The sequence below is a fragment of the Rattus rattus genome, chromosome 2, assembly GCF_011064425.1.
Source record: "Rattus rattus isolate New Zealand chromosome 2, Rrattus_CSIRO_v1, whole genome shotgun sequence".
In the NCBI taxonomy this organism is placed as follows: Eukaryota; Metazoa; Chordata; class Mammalia; order Rodentia; family Muridae; genus Rattus; species Rattus rattus.
Window position 1 is genome coordinate 8,373,190 of NC_046155.1, and position 22,062 is coordinate 8,395,251.

General features: G+C 54.7%; 2 protein-coding genes across 3 annotated transcripts; one reads left to right on the forward strand and one right to left on the reverse strand.

Annotated features, from left to right (window-relative positions):
• Positions 1-40: 40 nt before the first annotated feature.
• Positions 41-9,983, forward strand: Sigirr (single Ig and TIR domain containing). Of its 2 annotated transcripts, none has more exons than XM_032891498.1 (10): positions 41-1,227; positions 6,246-6,407; positions 7,231-7,429; positions 7,832-7,962; positions 8,044-8,184; positions 8,419-8,562; positions 8,665-8,767; positions 8,842-8,992; positions 9,167-9,356; positions 9,652-9,983. In XM_032891498.1, the coding sequence occupies exons 2-10, from the start codon at positions 6,401-6,403 to the stop codon at positions 9,813-9,815; spliced, it is 1,230 nt and encodes a 409-aa protein (XP_032747389.1). In that variant the 5' UTR covers positions 41-1,227; positions 6,246-6,400; the 3' UTR covers positions 9,816-9,983. The 2 variants fall into 2 exon arrangements, with proteins under 2 accessions (XP_032747389.1, XP_032747390.1); XM_032891499.1 differs by lacking the exon at positions 41-1,227 and adding an exon at positions 4,094-4,639.
• Positions 9,984-10,587: 604 nt separating this feature from the next.
• On the reverse strand, positions 10,588-20,150 carry Pkp3 (plakophilin 3). The gene is made up of 13 exons (XM_032891501.1): positions 19,786-20,150; positions 17,530-17,609; positions 16,772-17,403; positions 16,553-16,676; positions 15,598-15,802; positions 13,381-13,555; positions 12,793-12,910; positions 12,546-12,716; positions 12,276-12,461; positions 11,746-11,899; positions 11,381-11,573; positions 11,200-11,287; positions 10,588-11,006 (listed from the first exon to the last, which is right to left on the reverse strand). Exons 1-13 carry the CDS (start codon positions 20,015-20,017, stop codon positions 10,971-10,973), a joined length of 2,394 nt encoding a protein of 797 aa, XP_032747392.1. The 5' UTR covers positions 20,018-20,150; the 3' UTR covers positions 10,588-10,970.
• Positions 20,151-22,062: the final 1,912 nt, after the last annotated feature.

Below are 22,062 nucleotides of genomic sequence, written 5' to 3' on the forward strand. Positions count from 1 at the left end.
CTGTAGCTTCAGTTCCAGGAGCACGGATGTATAGACAACCCGGGGCAGGTGGAGAAATGCCGCTTTCCAGGAGCCTGGACTAAGAAGAAGTCCCCACCTCTACAGTTTGCCTCTGTCCATAGCAATGCATACGCATGTGTTGAGGGAGGCTGTAAAATGGTCCGTGTATATGTAGGGTCCTGGATGGTCTACATATATGTTCGTGAATGAGGGCCATAGGAGGGCCTTGAATATATGTAGATGTATATAGGCATCCTAGGAAGCCCATGTATATGTGTTAATCACAGGACACTCTTGTATATGTCGGGGGTCCTTGAAATGCCGTGTGTATTTAGGTTATTTATGAACAGCACAGATGTGCCTGTGGGGTTTGCTTCAACTTTTCTGGGGTTCAGATTGGTACAGACCTGACTTGAAGCTCCTGAGTGACCCTAGTACCCATAGAATTGCTGGCTGCTCATAAAACCCTCGTGCAGTAAAATTAGCCCAAGTTCCATGGACCTCCTGGTTCTTGGGCCTCAGATCTTGCCTGCTCTGTGGCCTCTTGCTTGGTAGGAGGCGAGAGACTAACTTCCGGCCCCTCCCTCCCCCACATTAACCTGGATCCCCACAGCCGACAAAACTTTTTACAAACAAAGTAAACCTGTGTGTATTGATTTCTGAGCCTCATGACGGAGATCCAGTTTCTAGGGATTATTCTTGCTCTGGGCTAGATTGAGATGGGATGAACTGTGGTAGCCTGGGGCCACTTGGCTTTACTCAGGTTTGCCTCATTGTCTAAGCGAGGGGCACCTTACGGAAGAAGGTTCTGCTTTCCAAATGTCTGGGTCTTTGAGTGGCAAGAGAAGACACCGGGTCAGTTATGAGTCGGGTGTGGATCAAGACAGACTTCCTGGAGGAAAAGGGAGAGTTCGGGCTGGAGAGGCAAAACACCATGACTGTCCGCAGGATGCCCCTCTGCGGGTTGCGCTGGTTGGGCTGGTTTGACCGCTACCCCAAAGCCGGGAAGTTTGAGATCCCGGGCCTGAACTCCTGACACTCACCAACACTAGCCTCAGGCCTAAAGCGGGACACTAGGGTCCGCCCTCGCCCTGCCTGCGGGGCGGGGCTGCACCTGCCGCTGGGTCCGTCGCTACTGCGCACCTCGGCCAGGTAAACTGTCAGCTTCCGCGTGAGTCTCAGGTCTGAAAGCAGGTGGGTGGCAGTCGTGTCTCAGATTTTATGGAGGTGAGTAGAGATCGTAGTTCCTGGAGCTGTTCCAGTTTTAGGGTTGAGGACCTGGGAGCACTTTGCTCCGAGGAGCCTTGGGGCCATGGTCCCGCAGGAAGTAGCTCTGAACCAGGCGGGTTTCCCGCTTAGCCCGGAAGCTTGAGAGCGCTGCGTCCATTCCCTTTCTCTGGCCTTGCTTTTTTCACTCTGCCCGAAGTAGTCAACAGCTTCTTCTCGACTTCAATGCAAGCCTGCAGAGGCGGGCGAGGGGGCGCAAGACCTCACCTTTGCTCCCAAGAGCGTATCTCAAACCCGAGCAATTCTAGGACACCTGGGCAGACTGAGAGGCTTGCAGGAACTCGGGCTCGCAGAGACCCTAGCAGAGCTTTCGCCTCCTGTGAGCTCTAGCTCTTGGTGCGCGCCCCGAGTAGCTGTCCGCACGCTTCCGCTCTCCGTGCGCGTCCCCGTCTTCTGCACGCGTGCTTGATAGGTCGGCTTGCCTCACCTGTTGGGTTCCCGGAAACAGGTCGTGCGCCACCCACAGAAGACTGAAGGGCAAGATGTAGGAGCATGATGTACTGGGGCAATTGGTCTCCTCGAGGTATTTTATGCACACGCCTTCCTTTAAAAAAAAGATACCCCAGCACATGCTAGGAACAGGGGCGGCACAAGTCAAGAGTTGCGCTGGAGCAGCACCCAGGCTTCGAGAAGCTGAGCAGCAGAAACAGACCCGCAAGTGGGGAGCTGGAAGCCCCAGAACACTCACTCATCTGATAGCACAGCGTGCGCCTAGAGCTCAAGGACTGTGTCTTTGGGAGAAGGACTTGGGCTTTCCAGGAACCTCATAATATGGAGGCAATGCTGAGTGATCCGAGGGTCTAGGCTGGGATTTAAATTCCAAGGAGGCCCTCCAGTGCCTCCCAAGGACTTCAGAGGCAACTATCTGAAGCCATCTGGGTTTTTATGTAAGATCGGTCTGAGGTTGGGGTAGAGCAGTGGTTCTCAACCTTCCTAATGCTACGACTCTTTAATACAGTTCCTCATGTGGTAACCCCCAACCAGAAAGTTACATTCATTGCTACTTTATAACTGTAATTTTGCTACTGTTATGAATTGTAAATACCTGTATTTTCCAATACCCCTGTGAAAGGGTTGATAGACCCCCGGAAGGGGTCGTGATCCTGCGGATTGAGAACCGCTGGGATAGAGGGTGGTAGATGTTAGCAGACAGGAAAGGAGAACAGTATTGACTCAAGTGAGAGGGTGACAGGCCGTCTAGGTGCAGGAGTGCAAACATTATGCCAGACTTATTAGGGGCAAAGGTGTTTGAGAGCATTGCCCTCAGTACTGGGGCACCTGTCTCTTCACGTCTGCCCTGGGTATTCCTGAGCTTTGATGCATTCAGTTTCTTGATTCACAGAACTGCCTCTGGTGAGGTCAGCCAGCTACTGGGCATGAGATGCTCAGGAGGCCTATGAGGCAGCTTCAGGTAGCAATGGATCCAGAAGTGTAGTAGAGGAAGGGGATCTGTTCCTTTCAGCCTTTCCAACCCTGAGCCAAAAGTGCACCATCATCAGAGATCATGAGTGCCAGGCCTCGGGGGTTGGGGGTGGATTGGCTTGAGCAGGGCTGGGTCATAGGTAAGGTGGCAGGAAAACCTGCTTCTGCATTGAGGATGCTCCTGGGTGACCTGAATCAGAGGCAGGAAGGCCACAGGAGAGTCTCCAGAGCCTACTCCTGTAGCTATAAGTGTAAAGGGAGAGCCAGGAACTGGAGAAGACCCTTGTTCAAGTCTGTAAATACTCCTGCCAGACCCCAAGGTTTGAATCAATCTTGGGGTAGGGGGAGTCATCGGTAGCAATAGGGGAAAACAGCTCTCTTCTCCCCTATCCTACATCGGAGCTCTTGTGTTTTGGCGCTTGAGAAAGGGCTCTGCTGACTGAAGGAAGGCCCCACCTTGAGATCTATCCCATCTGCAGACACCAAACCCCAACACTTGCTGATGCCAAGATGTGCTCCCAGACAGGAGAGCCTGGTATGGCTGTCCTCTGAGGGGCTCTGCCAGCATCTGCCCACCACAGATGCAGATACTCACAGCCAACCCAACAGTTGAACTGAGCCTGGGAACCCCAATGGAAGAGTTAGGGGAAGGACTGAAGGAGCTGAAGGGGTTTGCAACCCCATGGGAAGACACCAATATCAACTAACCGGATGCCCCTGAGCTCCCAGGGACTAAGCCACCAACCAAAAAGTACACATGGATGGGTCCATGGCTCCAGCTGCATGTATAGCAGAGGATGGCCTTATTTGGCATCAATGGGGGGGGGGGCTTGGTCCTGTGGAGGCTCGATGCCCCAGCATAGGGGGATGCTAGATGGGTGAGGTGGGAGTGGGTGGGTGGGTGAGCACCTTCTTAGAGGGAAAGGGGAGGGAGGATGGGATGGAGGGTTTGCAGGGGGGAGACCAGGAAGGGGGACAACATTTGAAATATAAATAAATAAAATAACCAATTTAAAAAGGAAAGAAAGCAAGAAAAGGGGCTCTGCTCTCTCATCCCAGCTCTAAGCTAATGACGCTCTAGGTTTCATTATTGATCGACAGTCTCTGAGAGATCCCCTTTGTCACAGTAGGTCAGAGTGAGTCATGGTGGGGCTTTTTGTTGTTGTTGTTGGGGGTGGCAGATAGCATAATTCCTCCTCTCTACTCATGAGAATAGTATAAAAACAAAATGAGAGTGTTACCAGGCTTAGTACAGCCTTTAATCCCAGCACTCAAGAGACAGAGGCAGGCTCTGTGAGTTCCAGGCCAGCCTGGTCTACATAGACAGTTCCAGGTCAACCAAGACTACATAGCAAGACCTTGTGTCAAAGAGGTCGTGTGTGTGTGTGTGTGTGTGTGTGTGTGTGTGTGTGTGTGTGTGTGGTCTAGGAGGCACACCTCCTACCTAGTCTTCCTTGTGTATGTTTAGGGTAAATCTGTCTGGGCATCTCCTTGCCAGGATCTCTGCACACCACACTAACCTCTGCCACCTGGAGTAACCACCTACACCCTTGCACAGGAACAAATGTAGTGCTTAGGGACTGGGGCGGCCCGGGAGGAAGGGGCCTTCTCATACAGTTACAGGAAAAGCCAGGCGAGGCGGGGCAAAGACCGCCAACAACCCGCCCCACCAGGGGAAGGGGTGGGTACCTGGGTGGGGTTTAGGTTTAGGAGAGGATATGACTGCAAGGCCAGGAAACTAAGGGGGAAAGTTCTGACTAAAATATACATCAACAAAAGCCGGGTCCTCGCCCAAGCTTGGCGATGCATTGTGGGTAGCCACAATACTGTGGCTCCTCTCTGGGGCTCAGCTGAGGGGACAATTCGCTCCCAAGTGCATGCTACTGACCTCAATGGCCATCTCCCTTCTAGAGGAAAGATCCGGAACCAGGTGACTGTGCTTTCCCTATTGCTCTGAGTGATCCTGTGGCCTGTGGTCTGCCCTTGGAGGTAGGCTTGGCTGAGGAGAGGGTTATGGTTGCTGAGGTGCATGAAGGCACACTGGTGTGCGCATGTGTGTGTGTGCGTGTGTGTGTGTGCGTGTGTGTGTGTGTGTGTGTGTGTGTGTGTGTGTGTGTGTGTGTTAGGCGTGAGCCTGTGAGGTGAGGTGTATGCAGCCCAAACTCTGTGGGAAAGGCAGTGTTGTATAGAAGATACACATGTGCACATCGGCAAAGACGGACTGGGCATGGCTGAGTGGGGTCAGAGAGGGGTATACATGCACGGAATGTGAAAGAGAAGAGGGTACAGGCGAGGAAACCTGCTGCTTCAGTGAGTCACATCCTGGAAGTTTGGTCTTGACTTCTGGCAGTCTCTGTGGCTGCCTTTGCAGGGTTCAAGGTCCTCTGATTGGAGGAAGTTGAGGTAGGACGTGCTCTAGGACCTGATGGGCTAGGGTATGTACTTCTGGTCACTCTGAGGGGTCAGCTGAGTAGCTTTGGTAGGTGATTCTGCTTCCGGAATTGTAGTAGGACTCCCCTTCACCCCAAAGGGTTTCTGGAAGGATTACCTTGCTGCCCCTGACAGTCATGTGTCCCTTGCTGAGCTTGCTCCCAAGCCTGAGATTCCTGACTGAGCCTTATCCAGTGCAGAACAAAGGGAGACTGAGTAAGAGACCCATTCTCATTAAGACTTCTGGGACCTTAGGTATAGGAGGGGCATCTGAGGCGGGCCAGGCCCAGGGTCTTAGGGCTTGATCCCATGTCAGCTGCCCATGTGTCTGTGCAACATGGAGGAGAGAACTCAATACTAAAGAGGGTGAACTTGGGGCACCCAGGAGAGAGGGATCACCTAGGGCCCTGGGCTTCTAAAGAAAAGCTCCTGAATGCTTCCTGCACTCATGGTTACCTCAGAGCCTTTTGAATCCTAGGTGTGTATAATTGCTGTGGGCTGAGATTGGCCCAGGACCCTAGGTAGGAGTCATCTGTGTTTAGGGTTCCAAGAAGGGGTTCCCAAGGCCCTTCAGAATGGCCTCTATAGTAGTCTGGTCCCCATTCACCCCACCTGGCCCAGACAAGTCTCAGGGTGTCCACAGGTGTGATGTGTCCATTCACATGTGCATGTGTGACTGCATCGAGAGCCAAATCTCACAGTTAGGTTTCACTTGTGGCTCATATCCCCTTAATCCCCAGGTCCTGGCCAGGTGACAAGCACCCATGCACCCACCTGCATACAGCAGTCCATCCATTACAGGGGACAGCCAGGAATGAGGTTAACTGCCATCTCCTGAGGCCAGATCCTTCTTGGAGCATGTCTTCAGTGTCCCTGAGTCACCACAGTGGCCACGGGACAAGTGAAGGTGGTCCGGGGGCCTGCCCCTCCCAAACTGAGGCAGAATCTGCTCTGGGCTTGTGGTAACTAGGAGCTCACCCAGCACTCTGAGCCTGGCCAGGGTTGCAAGGCAGCTACCTGGGACACAGCCAGTACTGCTGGTGGCTGACAGTTACTGGTTAACTCATCCTGTTCCTGTTTAACTTGTCCCCTGGGGATGGTGGCAGCCTCTGACCTCCAAGACCTCCTGTCCATCTGGTTGAATAGACAGAAAGGAGTCCTCCTCAGCGTTCAGTGGACCCAGCTGCTCGGTTAAGGAGCCACCGTGGTGCCAGGGGTGGAACCAGGGTTGAGCCTGCGGTGAAGAGGTCCTGGGAGAGCCATGGCAGGTAGGCAAGCCAGGGAGGGCCAGGACAAAGTCTCCACCCCAATTTCTGCCTGTCAGGCTGTCCCCGTATTGCACTCTCTGCTCAACTCGGTGCTTGGATACATGCCAGAGGTCAAGGCCTATGCTAGTAGTTGGTTCTGAACTCAGCCTCTACTTCTCTTCTGACCAAGGCCTCCAGATGAGGCCTACAGGAATCAGTCAACCTAGGAATCTCAATGGGGTTCTGAGGGTGTGACCTCTCCAGCCTCCTGCTAGGGCCACATTTTTACTTAAAGATGGAAAAATTTCGGCCTCAGAGAAATGGGAGGGCAGTCTGTGGCCTCCCATTGGAGGGAGGTTCCTGAAAGCCCAGACTCTGGCTTGCCCTGTCTCTGTGGAAGAAGTTAGAACGCTATATGTGTTCTTTCAACCTTTGGAACCCATAGTCCCTGTAGCTCTTCAGTAGAAACCAGTCAGGCTGAGGGATGCAGGAGTTGGCCCTACTCTGATGGGGTAGTGTGGAGGCTGGACTCATGCGCAGCAGGGATAAACCAACAGATGAGCTCCTCTGGCTGGGCTGGCTCAGCTCAAATATGAGTCTGGCCACTCCCCTTTCTGTTAATGTTCCCCCTGAGCACAAGGTTGTCACATGAAGGCCAGCAGAGCACAACTGGTCACTGCTGAGGAAAGGATGCAAGCCTGGGCTCTGGCCTGTAGGATCCATGATGGATGTAGTGTGATCACTGACGCCACTTGCCCATTGCCTTTTTTAACCCCTTGATCATAGAGCTGGATCATGGCAGCAGGCATCCCAACATGGCTGACCTGTTGTACTCTTTCTGCAGGTGTCTGTGACAGGGTCCCTAATTTCCTTTCCCCATCTGAAGACCAAGCCTTGGGACCTGCCCTTGGCAGTGCAGTTGCTTTGAATTGCACAGCTTGGGTGTTCTCTAGGCCCCAGTGTCCCCAGCCGTCAGTACAATGGCTAAAAGATGGTCTGGCATTGGGCAATGGAAGCCACTTCAGCCTCCATCAAGACTTCTGGTAAGAGACTGAGGCATCCAGAATTAGAGTAACCGCTGGGATATACCCGTGGCCAGCCTTTCTGACCCACACCCTAAACTCTAGCAACCTGGACGAGGGTTATGTCTGACCTATGCAAATCTGACACGGGCAAGTATTCCCATGGCCACAGACAGAGGGTTGACTTTGGGAGCAGGTCTTAGTTTATTCGTGTATCTTGTAAACTGGGGATAAAATCCTAAGTCTTTAATGGTTCATTGACTAACTAATCCTGTAACCAAAGGATCCCCATGATCCAGGCTTAAATTCTGGCCACTTACCCCAAATCTACAATCTCTCCCTGGGTCAATCCCAGACAGGTGGGTCTTGGGCATCCCCCAATGTCCTTGGTCCCCAGGTGAGGGTTTGGCCTGGTTTTCTCAGGGTCAGTGACAACTTCTCGGAGATTGTGTCCAGTGTTCTGGTGTTCAACTTGACCAAAGCTGAGGACTATGGAACCTTCACTTGTTCTGTCTGGAATGTCAGCTCCCACTCCTTCACTCTCTGGCGAGCTGGTGAGGGGGTTCAAGGTGGTGGAAGGCAAGGGTTTCCTGTAGTCCTAACATTAAAGAAATAGTGATTCTCCCTGTCTGCAGGCCCTGCCGGCCATGTGGCTGCGGTGCTGGCTTCCCTCCTTGTCCTAGTGGTTCTGCTGCTGGTGGCCCTTCTCTATGTTAAGTGTCGTCTGAACGTGCTGCTTTGGTACCAGGACACTTACGGGGAGGTAGAGATGAATGGTACGTGCGGTTCTGCCTGGATTAGGGCACAGGATTCTGCCAAGGGCCTCGCTGCATGCTGGGTTCAGTCCTGGGTGGAGGGAGTTGTAGCTCTTCGGGGTTCTAGGTGGAAAGGCAGTGTCTCAGAAGGGCACAGGATTAGGGTCAACCGAAGGAAGATCATGTTCAGAGAAGTGCTGGGCATGGAGTATGGATGTCTCTATAACTGGCCGTGCTGACTAGCTTTCTCTACAGATGGGAAGTTATACGATGCGTACGTGTCCTATAGCGACCGCCCAGAGGACCGCAAATTTGTAAATTTTATTCTGAAGCCTCAGTTGGAGCGGCGTCGGGGATACAAGCTCTTCCTAGAGGACCGCGACCTCTTGCCGCGAGCGGGTACCACCCTTGTCCTGCCTCCTGGTCCCTACTCTGTTCCCCGAGTCCCGCCCTTGTCATTGGCCCCGCCTCTCATCTACCGGTCCACGCCCTTGCCTACAGAGCCCTCTGCCGACCTTTTGGTGAACCTGAGTCGCTGTCGGCGTCTCATCGTGGTTCTTTCAGATGCCTTCCTGAGACGGCCCTGGTGTAGCCAGAGCTTCCGGTGCGTCAGGCTGTTGGTTTGGGTGGAGGACCAGGAGGCCTCTCCTGCCTCTCCTGACAATCCGGTCTCCGCAGGGAGGGACTGTGCCGCCTACTGGAGCTCACCCGCAGACCTATCTTCATCACCTTCGAGGGCCAGAGGCGTGAGCCCATTCACCCTGCACTCCGTCTCCTGCGCCAGCACCGCCACCTCGTGACCCTGCTGCTTTGGAAGCCTGGCTCCGTGGTGCGAAGGCTGGAGGCGAGGGGGTGGGGGGTTGTGAGTGGTTGCCTGGGGTGCTGGAGGGCTAGGGGGACCTGCAGTCAGCCAACAGCAGTGCTATTTGGGCCTGGGTGGCTAGAGGCTTCCAGTTTGTAGATCCCCATGTGTTTATACTGACGGTCCAAACCTGGCCCCCAGACACCTTCGTCTGATTTTTGGAAAGAGCTACAGTTGGCACTACCACGGAAGGTGCAATACAGACCCGTGGAGGGAGACCCCCAAACCCGACTTCAGGATGACAAAGATCCCATGCTAATCGTGAGAGGACGTGCTGCCCAGGGCCGGGCCATGGAGTCAGAGCTGGATCCAGACCCTGAGGGAGACCTGGGTATGTCACTGCAAATCAAGGGGTCAGACAGAGCTCCAGCGTCCTGGAAAGGACCCAGGCTTGGAGGACTCTGGCATGGAGAGATCCTGCCTCCTAAGGCAGTGGCCCTGACAGTGGCCCTCACTGCCTCTTACTGGGGAGGTGTTTTGCTCCTAGGCCTCTGTGGGGGAACTTTCAGGGCTTCTAGTCTTTGGCTGGTGGGTATGAAGGGGCATGAAGTAACCCCTTCTGGTCACAGATCCTGGTAGAAGACTGGCTGTAGATCTTGCAGCCTCAGGCCTGTGGTGTTCCGCAGGTGTCCGTGGACCTGTCTTTGGGGAGCCACCAACTCCACTGCACGAAAGCAAGGTCTCCATAGGAGAGGGCCATGCCAGTGAAATGGATGTCTCTGACCTTGGCTCTCGAAACTACAGTGCGCGAACAGACTTCTACTGCCTCGTGTCTGAGGATGACGTGTAGCCCTTATCCTAGCAGCCCAGAGCATGACATCATGGCGGCAGCTTCCAGGGTAGAGGTGGGCACCCCTTCCTCCTAGGACCACAACAACCCTTGCCTCTATCCCTGGGCCCCTGGGAAGGAGTGTGGTTTCAGGGCGTCACAAATAAAATCCTCTTGGTTCCTGCCTGGCTTTATTTCTCTCTGGGTGGTAACTGCTATGCCTCTTATTGCTTCTGTCATGAGACCCTGACTCTTCCTTTTCACCCTTACCAGCGCCACATTTTCCGGGCTGCTGTCCACTCAAAACCTGCCTTCTGTCCTCAGCTATCCCTGGCATATCGCTTGCTCTCATAGCTCCTCCTTGGTACTTGGTTGGGAATCTGACTGTCTCTAGTCCTCTCTCAGTTGGACAGATCTTTCAGTAGGAAGCCACTGTTTATAATTTCACAAGGAATCGTCTCTGATGTCTTGTTTCGATTACTCCTGGACTTTAAACCTTGGGCAGCCAGACTGATGCTCCGGCCAGGGCACCTCCCAGCACCAGCTCAAGGTGGACAGAGAATATTGGGCGTGTTTATGGCATGGATATTACTCAGGAAGTCCCCGGCTCTGCTGTGTTTATGCCTCAGATAGCAGTAAGGTTGGCTATCCCCTTTAACTCCTTCCCTGTCCTGTCTGTGCCTTCTGGTTCCTGTAGGCCTGGAGGTGTGTCTTCTGGGACATGTAGGCATGTTTGGGGACAATGTACACTTCAGGATCTGTGGCCAGTCATGGAAACACATGGAGCTGAGACTCTGTTCAAAACCACCTTTATTCCCAATGTTGCCCGTCACAAAGCTATCAGGCCAGGGGCAGCCCCACCCTTGCCATTGTGACTGATCACCACCCAGCACACCAGAGCAGCTCAAGCCCTACCCCCTTCCCTGCCTGCAGAAGCCAGTCAATCCCCAGTTGCAAGCGCCTGTTCTTTTCTGGTGGCCCTGGTCCCTCAAGAGCACACACGGGACTCCAGGGAGAGAGAGAGAGAGAGAGAGAGAGAGAGAGAGAGAGAGAGAGAGAGAGAGAGAGAGAGAGAGGGGGCCTGTGGTCATCAGCTCTTCTTCTGTATGCTGTGGGACAGCAGGAGCTGAGCTTGTCTCTTGGAAGCTGAATCACTTCACCTCCAGGAGGCTTCACCTATGGGCCCAGGAAGTCCTCTTTCCGGTAGCCTTTCTGCAGTGAAGAGAGGACAGAGAGATCAGGACTGCCTCTGCTATCCCTGAGATTCTGCCTTCCCTATAATGTTCCGTGCACAGCCTGGGCCCCTTGCTTCTGTGTTCCAGGCTTGTGTCCCTCCCCTGGTGACCTGCATCCTGTACTGAGCCTCATGCCCCGAGACCCTGTTGATGGACTCTGTAAAACATACCGCCCGGAAGTCACGGTGGAGCTTGCTGTACTGCCAGAGGTTGGCCAAGAGGCTGGAGGCTGCCCGGGATGACTTCTCACTGTCAGGGCTGTGGGCATTCCAAGAGGGTCAGGGTCAAGACTAGGAGGTAGGATGGGTGTGTATACCTTGGCCGTGTTGCTGTGGGCTGGTTGGTCCTTACCTATCCCTCTTCTTTTTGATGAAGACCAGTTTTCGGAGTCCATCGAAGTAGAGCAGGTCTCGGGCAGCAATAGGGCTGGCTACCACCAGGTTGTTGAGCACAGCTATGATGTTGACCAGCACCTCAGCCGGGGGACACTTCTCACCCACACTACCAGGAAGCTTCTCAATCAGGTGGCTCACTACCTTTGTGGCTGATAAGAGGTTAGGGTCAGTCTGCCATATTCTCTCCTGCCTTGGTGCCCAGAACCTCTGCCTCCCCTGGGGGCTGACACACACACACCTGCCCACTCCATTCGACTTGCTAACCAGAAGCCAGCTCCTTGGGAGACATGGGCTGTGTACTGGACCAGGGACAGAACTCACACATCTCGTCCTTGTTCCTAGCATTCCGAGACAGGTTTCGGATGAGGCCAGTCAGTGAGCGCAGCTGGTTGTGGTCAGCCGTGCGAACGCGGTCAAGCAAGGGGTTCAGGATGCGCTCCTGTTCCAGGGCCAGGCGGCTCAGCACACCTGCCCACTGCAGAGAAAGACAGGGAGCATGGTGAAGCCCAGAAGCAGCCGGGCCAGCCCTCGCCAGCCCTAGCCAGCCCTAGCCAGCCCTAGCCAGCCCTAGCCAGCCCCGTTCAGGATTGAGGCAGAATCACTTCTTCATTTCTTGACTGCTACTTCAGCCCGCTCTGCCAAGTCAGGACCTGACCAGGTAACCCTTCTGCTCAGAATGTCAGAACCCCCAAATCCACACAGGGTCCCACTCCCCAGGCTGAGCAAGGGTTTTATGCCTCACTTTTAGGGATCCTTCCCCACAACAGACCATGAATTCCTAGGGTGTGGCTTTCATGCGTGAGCCTGAGTGCTTAGCATAAGACAGGAGTGGGGCCTGTCAGCCTACTGACCCTGCGGTCACCCGCGGTGATATTCTGTAGTGCTCCCGCAGCCGCCTCTGTCGTATGCCGATTTAGTTCACAGCGCTGCAGCAGTCGGTTGTACAACCCCACGATCTGGGGGCTCCACAGCCACTCGAGGCCCTTGGGATCCTTAGATACTTCAGCAAAAGTGAGTGCATCGGCTGTGAGAGGAAGCTGAGTGGGAGGGTACAGGAATCAACCAGGGGGACAACATCAGGCTGGTACTCCCCGTCCCCGGCCTCCCAGGCCTGGGCTCACCTCTCGCAGCCGCCGACTCTGGGGTGTAAAGCAGCCCACCACTTCACCAGGTGGTGCCCCCGCCATGTCCCTGCGGCCGCGGCCTTCAAGCCGCTGCAGTGCTGATGGTGGCATCTCGTCATAGAGGCGGTAGGACAGATTCCTCAGCACACACACAGCATTTTCCACACTCTGCAGGGAAGGAACAGAGGGTGGTCAGAGTGGGCCGAAGCCCCTGGGCCCCCTTGGCTCACCAGCTGCCCCTCACCTTGTCCTCACACTTGCCCACGTCCAGGGCATGGTTGATGTAGGTGACCAGAGCATCCACTAGCCCATGGCACTCACGCATCTTCTGGCGAGTGGCCTGGGAGGCTGAGCTGAGGTTCCTGGGGATAGAGGCAGATCAGAGGTTCCCCAGGGATCCCAACACAGTCCCCTCAGGGAGCCTCGACCTGAAGCCTCTGTCCTGGAGGTGAAATCATCAGGCACTGACCGGTCTTTCCCTCCTGAGTTGGCACTGGCCCCTGTGCCCTTCTGTTCCTGGACCTTACCAGATGCTTCTGGGCCTACCCTTCACATACCCATCCCCCAACTAACTCCTCAGTTTAGGAAGATGGATGTCAGGGCAAGAGACTTGATTCAGTGAATCATAAGCCCCAGGGTGTTCTGCCCATCCCACTCTTGCTTCGGCCCCTAAACTTTTCTCTGCCATTTATGTCTCCCGGTGGGCTTGGCTAACTGTTCTTGTCAATTGGGTGGTAAACGAGCATGCTTCTGCTAGAAGTTTCTCTAATCTCTCTGGCACCTGCCTCTCTCCCCTCAGCATCTCCTGGCCCAGTGCTTCCACTTAGCACACCTGAGGAAGCCAGTAGCATTGTAGAAGATCTCTGCCTCAGAAGCATTCTGCTGGATGAGGGGGGGCCCGCCTGCCCCTGACAGGGGGCTTAGCACCAGATCTGTGAGCTGCTCCAGTGTATCTCGGGCAAGGCGGTCCTTCAAGTGGTCACTGGAGGACAGGTTCCATAGGATCCCTGCACAAGATGGGGCCAAGGCTGCAGTCAGGGTCGGTTCCCTGGCTCTTTTGCTTCCTCTGGGGATGGTGCAGAGAGGCTCTCCACAACTTTTTACAGAGATTTCTTTCTTTGTGTCCATGCGTGGGTATATCATAACCACATGAGTACAGGTATCCGCGGAGTCCAGGAGAAAGCAACAGATACCCTGGAGCTGGAGTTACAAGCAGTCGTGAGCTGCCTGATATGGGTGCTGGGGACAGAACCTGGGTCCTTCGGAAGAGCAGCAAACACTCTTAGTCACTGGGCCATCGCTTCAGCTCTTGACCCCACACTTTCTTGGAGCCTTGCCTTATTCTAGAGCTCCTCTGGAAAGGTCCTCAGTGTGACCTTTGCGGGCATGGGGCAGGAACAGAGCAAGAAAGACAGACAAGGTGTGGGGATTTGAAGGCTTAGGAGTGGAAGCGAATGGGAGGAGAACTCAGTGAAGTCAAAGAGGAGCTCATGGAGGAACACTTGCTCTGCTTGTATACTTGAGTGCCATACCTAGCGCCACAGAAAATAAGAGTAAAAAGCCGCAAAAAATAGTTCTGTAGGTGAGATACTTATAATCTAGGACTTGAGGAAGCTAGAAATAGAAGAATTGCCATGAGTTTGAGGCTATCCTGGGCTACACAGAGAAACCCTCTCTTAAAATAAATTGTCAGGCAAAGAGTTACCTGCCTTTAACCCCAGCATTTGGGGAACACAGGCAAGTAATCTCTGTGAGTCTGAGGCCAGCCTGGTGAACATAATGAGTTCTGGGTCAGCCAGAGCTACATAGTGAGACCTTGTCTCAAAAACAAAGACCACAGTAACAAACCCAACGGTAAGTTTGGCTTGGCGTGTTGGCTCATGCCTGTAACTCCAACAACTCAGAAGGGTTACCGTGAGTTCAGGGCCAGAGTGTGATACATAGTGAGATGAAGGCCAGTTTAGTGTACAGAGTGGAGCAATGGGCATGGGTTGGGGAAGGCCAGAGATACGGCTCAGTGGTTAAGAGCACAGGCCACTCTTCCAGAAGACCTGGGTTCAATTCCCAGCACCTACATGATAGTTCACAATCATCTCTAACTCTAGTTCCAGGGGGTCTGATGCCCTCTTCCGACCCCAGTGGGCACTGGGCATGCATGTGGTGTACAGACGTTCATGCAAGCAAAACAGTCATACATATAAAATAAAATCAATAAATTGGAGACACACACGCGCGCGCGCGTGCGCGCACACACACACACACACACACACACACACACACACACACACACACCAGGGGCTAGAGAAATGGTGGAGTGGAGCACTTACTAGTTTTATAGGGGACACAATTGGTTCCCATTTCTAACATAGCTTTTAATAGCCATCTGTAACTCTAGTTTCAGGGGCTCTAATGTCCTCTTCTGACCTTTCTGGGTACCAGGCAGGTATACGGTAAACATACAAACCTGCAGGCAAAAACTTCATATACATAAAAAATAAAAATAAACAAATCTTTTATAAAAATAATAAAATGAACCAGGCATAGTGGCACACACTGTTAATCCCAGCACTCAGGAAGCAGGGGCAGGCAGGTTTCTATGGCTTAAAGACTAGGCTGATCTACATAGTGAGTTTCAAGACAGCCAAGGCTATGTAGTAAGTTCCTGTCTAGATGGATGGATGGATGGATGGATGGATGGATGGATGGATGGGCTGGTAAAATGGCTCAGCAGGTAAAGGTGCTTTCTGCACAAGCCAGGTTACCTGAGTTTAATCCCCAGAACCCACAGTGGAAGGAGAAAACTGTCTTCCGACCTCCACATGGACGCTCGTTGAATGCGTGCACACCCACCAAGTGATCAATGAGTTGACAACAGCAGCAGCAAGAGACTTGAACAACAAACCCCGAAAAATGCAGGATGGGGTAGGGAAGGCATAAGATGGAGATTGTTGAGGACAAGGGAGAAGAGGGGGAGTGTGGTGGGAGAGGGGCAAGGACAGGACAGGGCAGAGGAGCAGGCCAGAATGCAGAGGGGGAGGCACAAGGGTACCTGTAACATTTTTGCGCAGCTCGTCGTCCTGCTCTCGAAGTGTCCTCAACAGCTCGAAGATGCCATTCTCTTCCACCAAGGCCAGCTTGTTGTCCACGTTGTCATAGATGAGGTTACGCATGGCACCGGTGGCGTGGCGCTGCACCTCCTGGTTGGCGTGGTTGAAGAGCTTCACCAGTCTCGGCACCGCCTGGAGGCTGCGAGCCTGTGGCACATATATACATGTGTATGTGGGCATAGGCGGACTGTGAACATGCATGCAGACATGTCCACAAGCATGGAACTAAGCACATACGTGTGTAGGTAATCCAGACAGTACAGGCGAGAGGTGGGTCTGTACACAATGCAGGCAAGCATCGGGGGTGCAGGTGTATGGACATGGTGACTGTGCTACAGGCGTATACGGACTGGGCATGCGTATTCAGGCATTTGGAGATGATGCAGCATAGATGTGCCACAGGTATGTCTATATGATGTATATGTATGCAGGTGATGCGTGTGTGTGTGAGTGTGTGTGTTTATGTATATGTATACACATATATACAGGTGTATGTGGGCATATGCAGACCGTGAACATGCATGCAGACATGTTTACAAGCATGGAACTAAGTGCATACGTATGTAGGTAATGTGTATATATGCATATATATGTATATATGTGTGTATATAGTATGTATGTATGTGTATATATAGTATGTGTATATATACATACACACACACACACACACACACACACACACACACTGGTGATGCGAGTGTATACAAATAGGGCATTTCTGCCCTTTCTTTGCTGATGATATGGAAAGGTGAGGTTTGCCCAGCCAGCCTAGTGATTAGCAAGCAGGGCTAAGGAGCACAGTTCATGGAAGGTTTAGGGGCTGGTGAGGATAGTCGTCGGGGGCATCAGGGCCAGTGGGACAGTCATCAAGAGACAGCAGGATTTGGGATTTGTCACCTGCTTCTTGGCTGCTGCATCACTGTAGCATCTGTGCTGGATGTAAGCCGCCCCCAGCACCTGCAGGTTGGGGTCCGAGGCCATGAGGTACTTGACTGCTGAAGGCAGGTCAATGTCATCAAAGCTGTAGAATCAGGGGTTAGTCAGTGGCCAGGCAGACTAAGTTTGGGCCAGACTGTATGATACAGTCCCCTCCCTGCTCCAAGCCCAGCTCCTCACCCACTGCTGAGCCTCTGCAGGGTTCGGTGGCCTGTGTAGCTGTCCAACCCACGTACGTCCGGCAGGTGGCCTGAGTCACCCAGGCTAAGACTGAGGCTACGTACAGATGGGGCTCGGGCCACTGGCTCCAGGCCAGCCCCTGACACTGACCCGGTACCCCCACGGCTTCGGTGGCTGCTCTGAAATCGTTGCAGGGTCCGCATGGCAGGCGCACGGATGGTCCTGCTGGGTGGTCCCTCAGTGGCCTCTGGCCAGTCCAGGCCTCCCGCTCGGCTAGAGCTGGAGCTGGCCTGGCGTTCGTAAGCATAGGCTCTGTAGGTAGAGGCGGCTGCAGGCTCCAGTTGCTCAGACACCACGCTGTAACGGTCGTCCAGGCCCCCCGGCCCCAGCCTCAGTGAGCGCAGGGACAATGTGTCATAGTCAGCTCTGCTGGCTGCCCCACCTCGCTCATGGAAGGACACTGGCCGGGTGGGCATAGGTGGAGTGGGCTGGGCACCCCCATATCCCACAGCCCCAAAGGCACTGCCCCCATTATGGGCAGAACTCAGCCTCCGACTGCAGGTCAGATCCACGGCTGAGCGGGAGGACCAGGAGGCTGGGCTGTAGGCCGGCTTGGCGATGGGCCGGAAGGTCTGTGGGAGGGTAGGGCACAGTGAAGGGGTATCTGGGGTTTCCCTGGCACCCTCCCCTTCTGATCTGGAGCTCCCAGCCTCCCCTGTAGAGCCTCCCCCTCAGTGCAGGCTGCAGAGCTGACTCACCGAGGTCTTGTCTCCACTCATACCCTGGGATCGGGAGCTGAAGCCACTCTGCATAGTGTGGTATTGACCCCTGGGCAGTCCTGTGGACAGAGACAGTGACAGCCATGACACCGTGACCGATAGGAAAGTGTTGGCTTTTTTTCTTCTTTCTGCCAGAGGTCTCTGATCACAGTCCTGGGCGTGACATCAGACGCAGGGCAGGGAGACCAAGTCAGTTTTGGAGTTAATCCCTTTTCCATGGTTCTGCCATGGCTGCAGCTTGACTTCATCCAGTCTGTTCCGGGAGGTCCTCTTTCCCTAGAGCTCCAGACTGCCTTCTGTGCTCACAGGCGTTCAGACAACTGGCCCTGCTCACCTCTGGACTGCCTGGAGAATATGCTAGGGTCTCCATCAGCTGCCCAGTCCCTGCCAGAGCAGAGCCAGCCCAACCTGCCTCAACCCACCGAGACCTCCACTGAGCGCCTCTTGTGCCCAGACTGCGTCTGTGCTACACTCACAAGGGAGTGACACTGTCCAGGCCAAGGATCCAGTCTCTCTGGATCAGTCTGCTCAGATCGGCAGTGGTAGAGCCACCTGGTAGAGCCCGAGGCAGGCACCACACCTACCCCATCCAGCTGCACATTAGCTGAGGACTGGGTGACAGCCCAGCTCTCTGGTCAGTGGACAGAAAGGTGGGCGGGTGGGGAGGGAGGGCTGGTCAGAAGTTTGGAATGATATGTAGATGAATGGACTGGTGGGAGAGAAGGTGAGAGAGGATTACATGGGTGTAAAGAAAACAGGCATCTGGGCCTGGAGAGATGGCTCAGTGGTTAAGAGCACCGACTGCTCTTCCAGAGGTCCTGAGTTCAATTCCCAGCAACCACACGGTGGCTCACAACCATCTGTGATGGGATTGGATGCCCTCTTCTGGTGTCTGAAGACAGCTACAGTGTACTCACATACATAAATAAATATTTAAACAACAACAACAACAACAGGAAATGGGCAACTGAATGAACAGAGAGAATGGTACAGAGTAGAGAGGCAGAGGCGAGGCCACACAGGAAACACCATCCCAAGGGTTGATGGCGACAGTGGGCAGGCCTTGGGTGGACTCAGCCTTTGCCAGGGCTCCTCTGGTTTTGGGAAGAGCTCCTTGAGCTACTACAGAGGTCAGTATGAGTAAGGGGCCTTCCTTTGCACCTTCCAATTCCGCTCAGGGGGTGGACAGTTCCCCAGACCCACCCAGGTTAATGAGGCTTCTGGGCAGGGGCTGTTAACCCTTTGACGCTAGTGAGGGCCAGCCTAGGGGGCACACCCCAGCCTGGGGACCTTACGCCCACCCCCAAATTACTATCCTCCTCCCCCTAATTAGCGGGGTAGCCAGGTGGTAATTAACCTCTCCCTGTACCCTCCCCCACCCCATGACCCCTGTGCATCAACTTGGCTCCAATAAGATTTTGGGCAGCAATTTAGTTCCTGACCTGCCCCTTCTGCCAGACAACATCACGGGACCACTGTGAGCTGAGGTTTGGACCTCCGAACAGAGGTTCATTGTACTGTCTAAACTTAATTCCTGTTGTCGTAGCCTTGCAGGTATGGAAATGTTTCTGGAGTGACTGCCTTGAGCCTAGCATGTCTGAGTGACCCTCCAACACACACCCACGCGCGTGTGCGCGCCCACACACACACACACACACACACACACACACTCTGCCCCTGAGGAGTACCCTGTGGGCTATTCTCATGAAATGTATCTGGGTCACTCCTGGTAGGCCCAGTTCTGCAATTCCTCAGGGAGCCCCTGCTCCAGACAGACCTGGGCTCTATCCAGGACCATCCCTCTCTCGCATGCTACTGTTATACTCACTCCCATTTGGTTAGGAGGCACTCTGGCCTCTCTGAGACCTCAAGTATGCCTGTGTTCTGTGGTGCTGGGAGGGAATGTGTTGGGGGGGGGTGTTGTGACAGGTGGGCCTGGCTGCTTACCTTGTGCCTCCCAAGTCTTTCCAACTTAGGGAGTGGATAGGCCCTGCCCCAGGACCCCTGTCCTGGCTGGGGAAGGAGGGATGCCCCACCCAGGCGGCTCCCTATGCCTGCTGGGGCGGGGCAGTGACTCAGAGCAGGCCTCTGTAAGGTGAGTCAAAGCCTGAACCCCGAGCTTGTAGGCTTCTGCTCCTAGCACCACCACTCCTGCCCTAGCCACCTCCACCGGCCACTGTCACTATTACTAATTTCATCTCCCTCTGTTGCCTACCATGCCCAAAGTTGGCCTACCTCTGGCGCTCTCCGCGGAGCCATCAAGCTCAGTAGACCCATTGTGCCGCGACTGCTGGCCCAGCTGCAGGAGGCGGGCTCGGACTTGCTCCTGGACTCTGGCAGCTCGAAGCCGATCAGCCTCCGGCCCCTCAGCACCCCGGCGATCCAGCTGCAGGTCCGAGGGCAGCGCCAGGGAGCAAACACCAGCCTCAGGCTGCAGGGCAGACAGCAGGAAGTTACCTTCCTGCATAGTGACAGGGGCGACTAGCCAGCCCACCTGTCCTGGGCCTCTCCCCGGTCTTGTCCCTCGAGGCCCGGTTCCAGTCTCTTCCTGGCTGGCTCTCTTAGACAGACGCCTGCCCGCCCAGCCCAGAGCTTGGCTGGGGGCGGGGACACCTGGGCCAGGTGGGAGGGAGGGGCCTCTGCCTGCTTAAGGTGGAATTTGGGCGGAAGAACTGGCCCTGCGTGTCCTCGAGTCGCCTGGCCTTCCCTTTTCTCCTATCCCAGGACAGGGCCACAGGGACGTGGGTTCTACTTGCTCTCAGTCTTCCAAGCCCAGACCAAGCCCCGTGGGGGCCAGCGTTCTTAGTATGAGAGTAGGGCAGGAAGCCTGTGGGGGCCTGTCACTACAAGCCATACAGAAGGAGTGTCCCAGCCTGGGGGTTGGGAGCTCTAGAGCATCAAAGATCAAGCAGCCTCCAAGACAGCTGGACCCAGGCTTGGTGAGGTGCCAGCAAGGTTGGCACCCAGAGACAGTTTTCGGTTTATAGAGTCCAGGTAAAGGATAGAGAACTTAGGGGCTGGAGTTTTAGGGTCCAAAGCAGCTCCATGATGGCCCTAAACCTGGGCCTGACAACTCCAGAGAACCCAGCGAGGTAGACATATGTCCACCCCCTGATCTGTAAACCCTGAAACTCACCCCAGCCTCTACCTGTACAGAGGCTTCCGAAGGGCTGCTTGGCCCTCTCTGGCACCTCTCCTCAGCTTCTGCCCCCCAGGCCTGGGGTGGGAGGCCCGTTCCCAACATATGAGTCAGGGCAGGCAGGCGGGGCCGCCCCAAGGGGTTGACTCAGAGGGGCCTAGGCTCATGTCAGCACCTGCCAGGCTGGGGGGCCAGGAGGTTTTGGGGGAGAGCTAGGTTAGAGAAAGTGGGAAGGCTGGAAGAGAGGGGCACCAAAGCTTGTTCCTACAAGGTCTCCCAATGTGAGTTAGGCCTGCCATCCAGGTAGGTTGGGAAGGTTAAGAGGCAAAACTAGGAAAGTTGGCATATGGGGACAAGTTGTCTCACATGCCTGGGCACTTCCCTTAAGCATTCCTGGGTCTCTATCCTTAGGCTGCAGCTCTTTCTAGAACCTAGTCCCGGGGCTCAGCCTGAGCTCTCTGTCCCACACCAGGCCCTTTAAGAGTCCTGGTCTCTTAAAGACATTAACAGAGGGTGAGTAGGCGCAGAATCCTGGAAACGGAGAGTGCTTAGAGAAAGACAGCATCAGGGATAAGATCAGGGCGAGTAGGAAGGTCTGGAGGATGGGAGTCAGAGGTCAGAGGTTGTCGGGGAGAGAAGCATGGAGAGGGAAGCCCCCCACACCCAGGATAGAGTCTGGCTTGGGTCTACTGGTCGTGGGTGGAGGCAGGGGCTTGTCAACGTACCTTGCCGCTGTTCTGGATCCCACTGACCCCCTGGCTGATTCTGGAGGTCACTGCTGTAGGACAACTCCTCCTGGGCTCCACCCGTGTCCGAGATCCTGTGGTGGGCTCCATCAGGGCTCAGCTCCTGTGGGCAACAGCCTCTGTTTGGAGATGGTACCGTGGGGGCACCCGAGGGTGGGGTGGGAAGGTTGCACACCCGTCTCATCAGACCGGTTGCTTCCCTGGGAGATGTGTTTTGTGTGGAAAAATCCTGGGAGACAAGTTTGTGCGGCGCCGTGCGGCCTGGAGGCACACGCCTGGTCTGAAGAGGCCCGCCCTGCATGCGCTAGGTCCACCCAGAGCTCTACAGCAGCCAGGCTTGGGAGCAGAGTGGGGCAAAGGGTTCCAGGAAAGTGCAAAGTGGAGGCCCATAATTACACCAGGCTGCTGGGGGCTCAGGTGTGGTTGTAGCCAGGTAAGGAGGCACCTGGTGGGCATGAGGACACAGCTCTCATGGAACGTGGATGGAAGGCCAGAGTCAGCTTTGGGGGTTGGCTTGGCGGAGGGCTGTGGGTGTCACAGCCATGACCAGCTTCCATAAGGACATGGGGTCCAAGAGAGCTCTATCTACTTCTCACATCAGGCCTCAGGCCACCCACCTCTGAGACT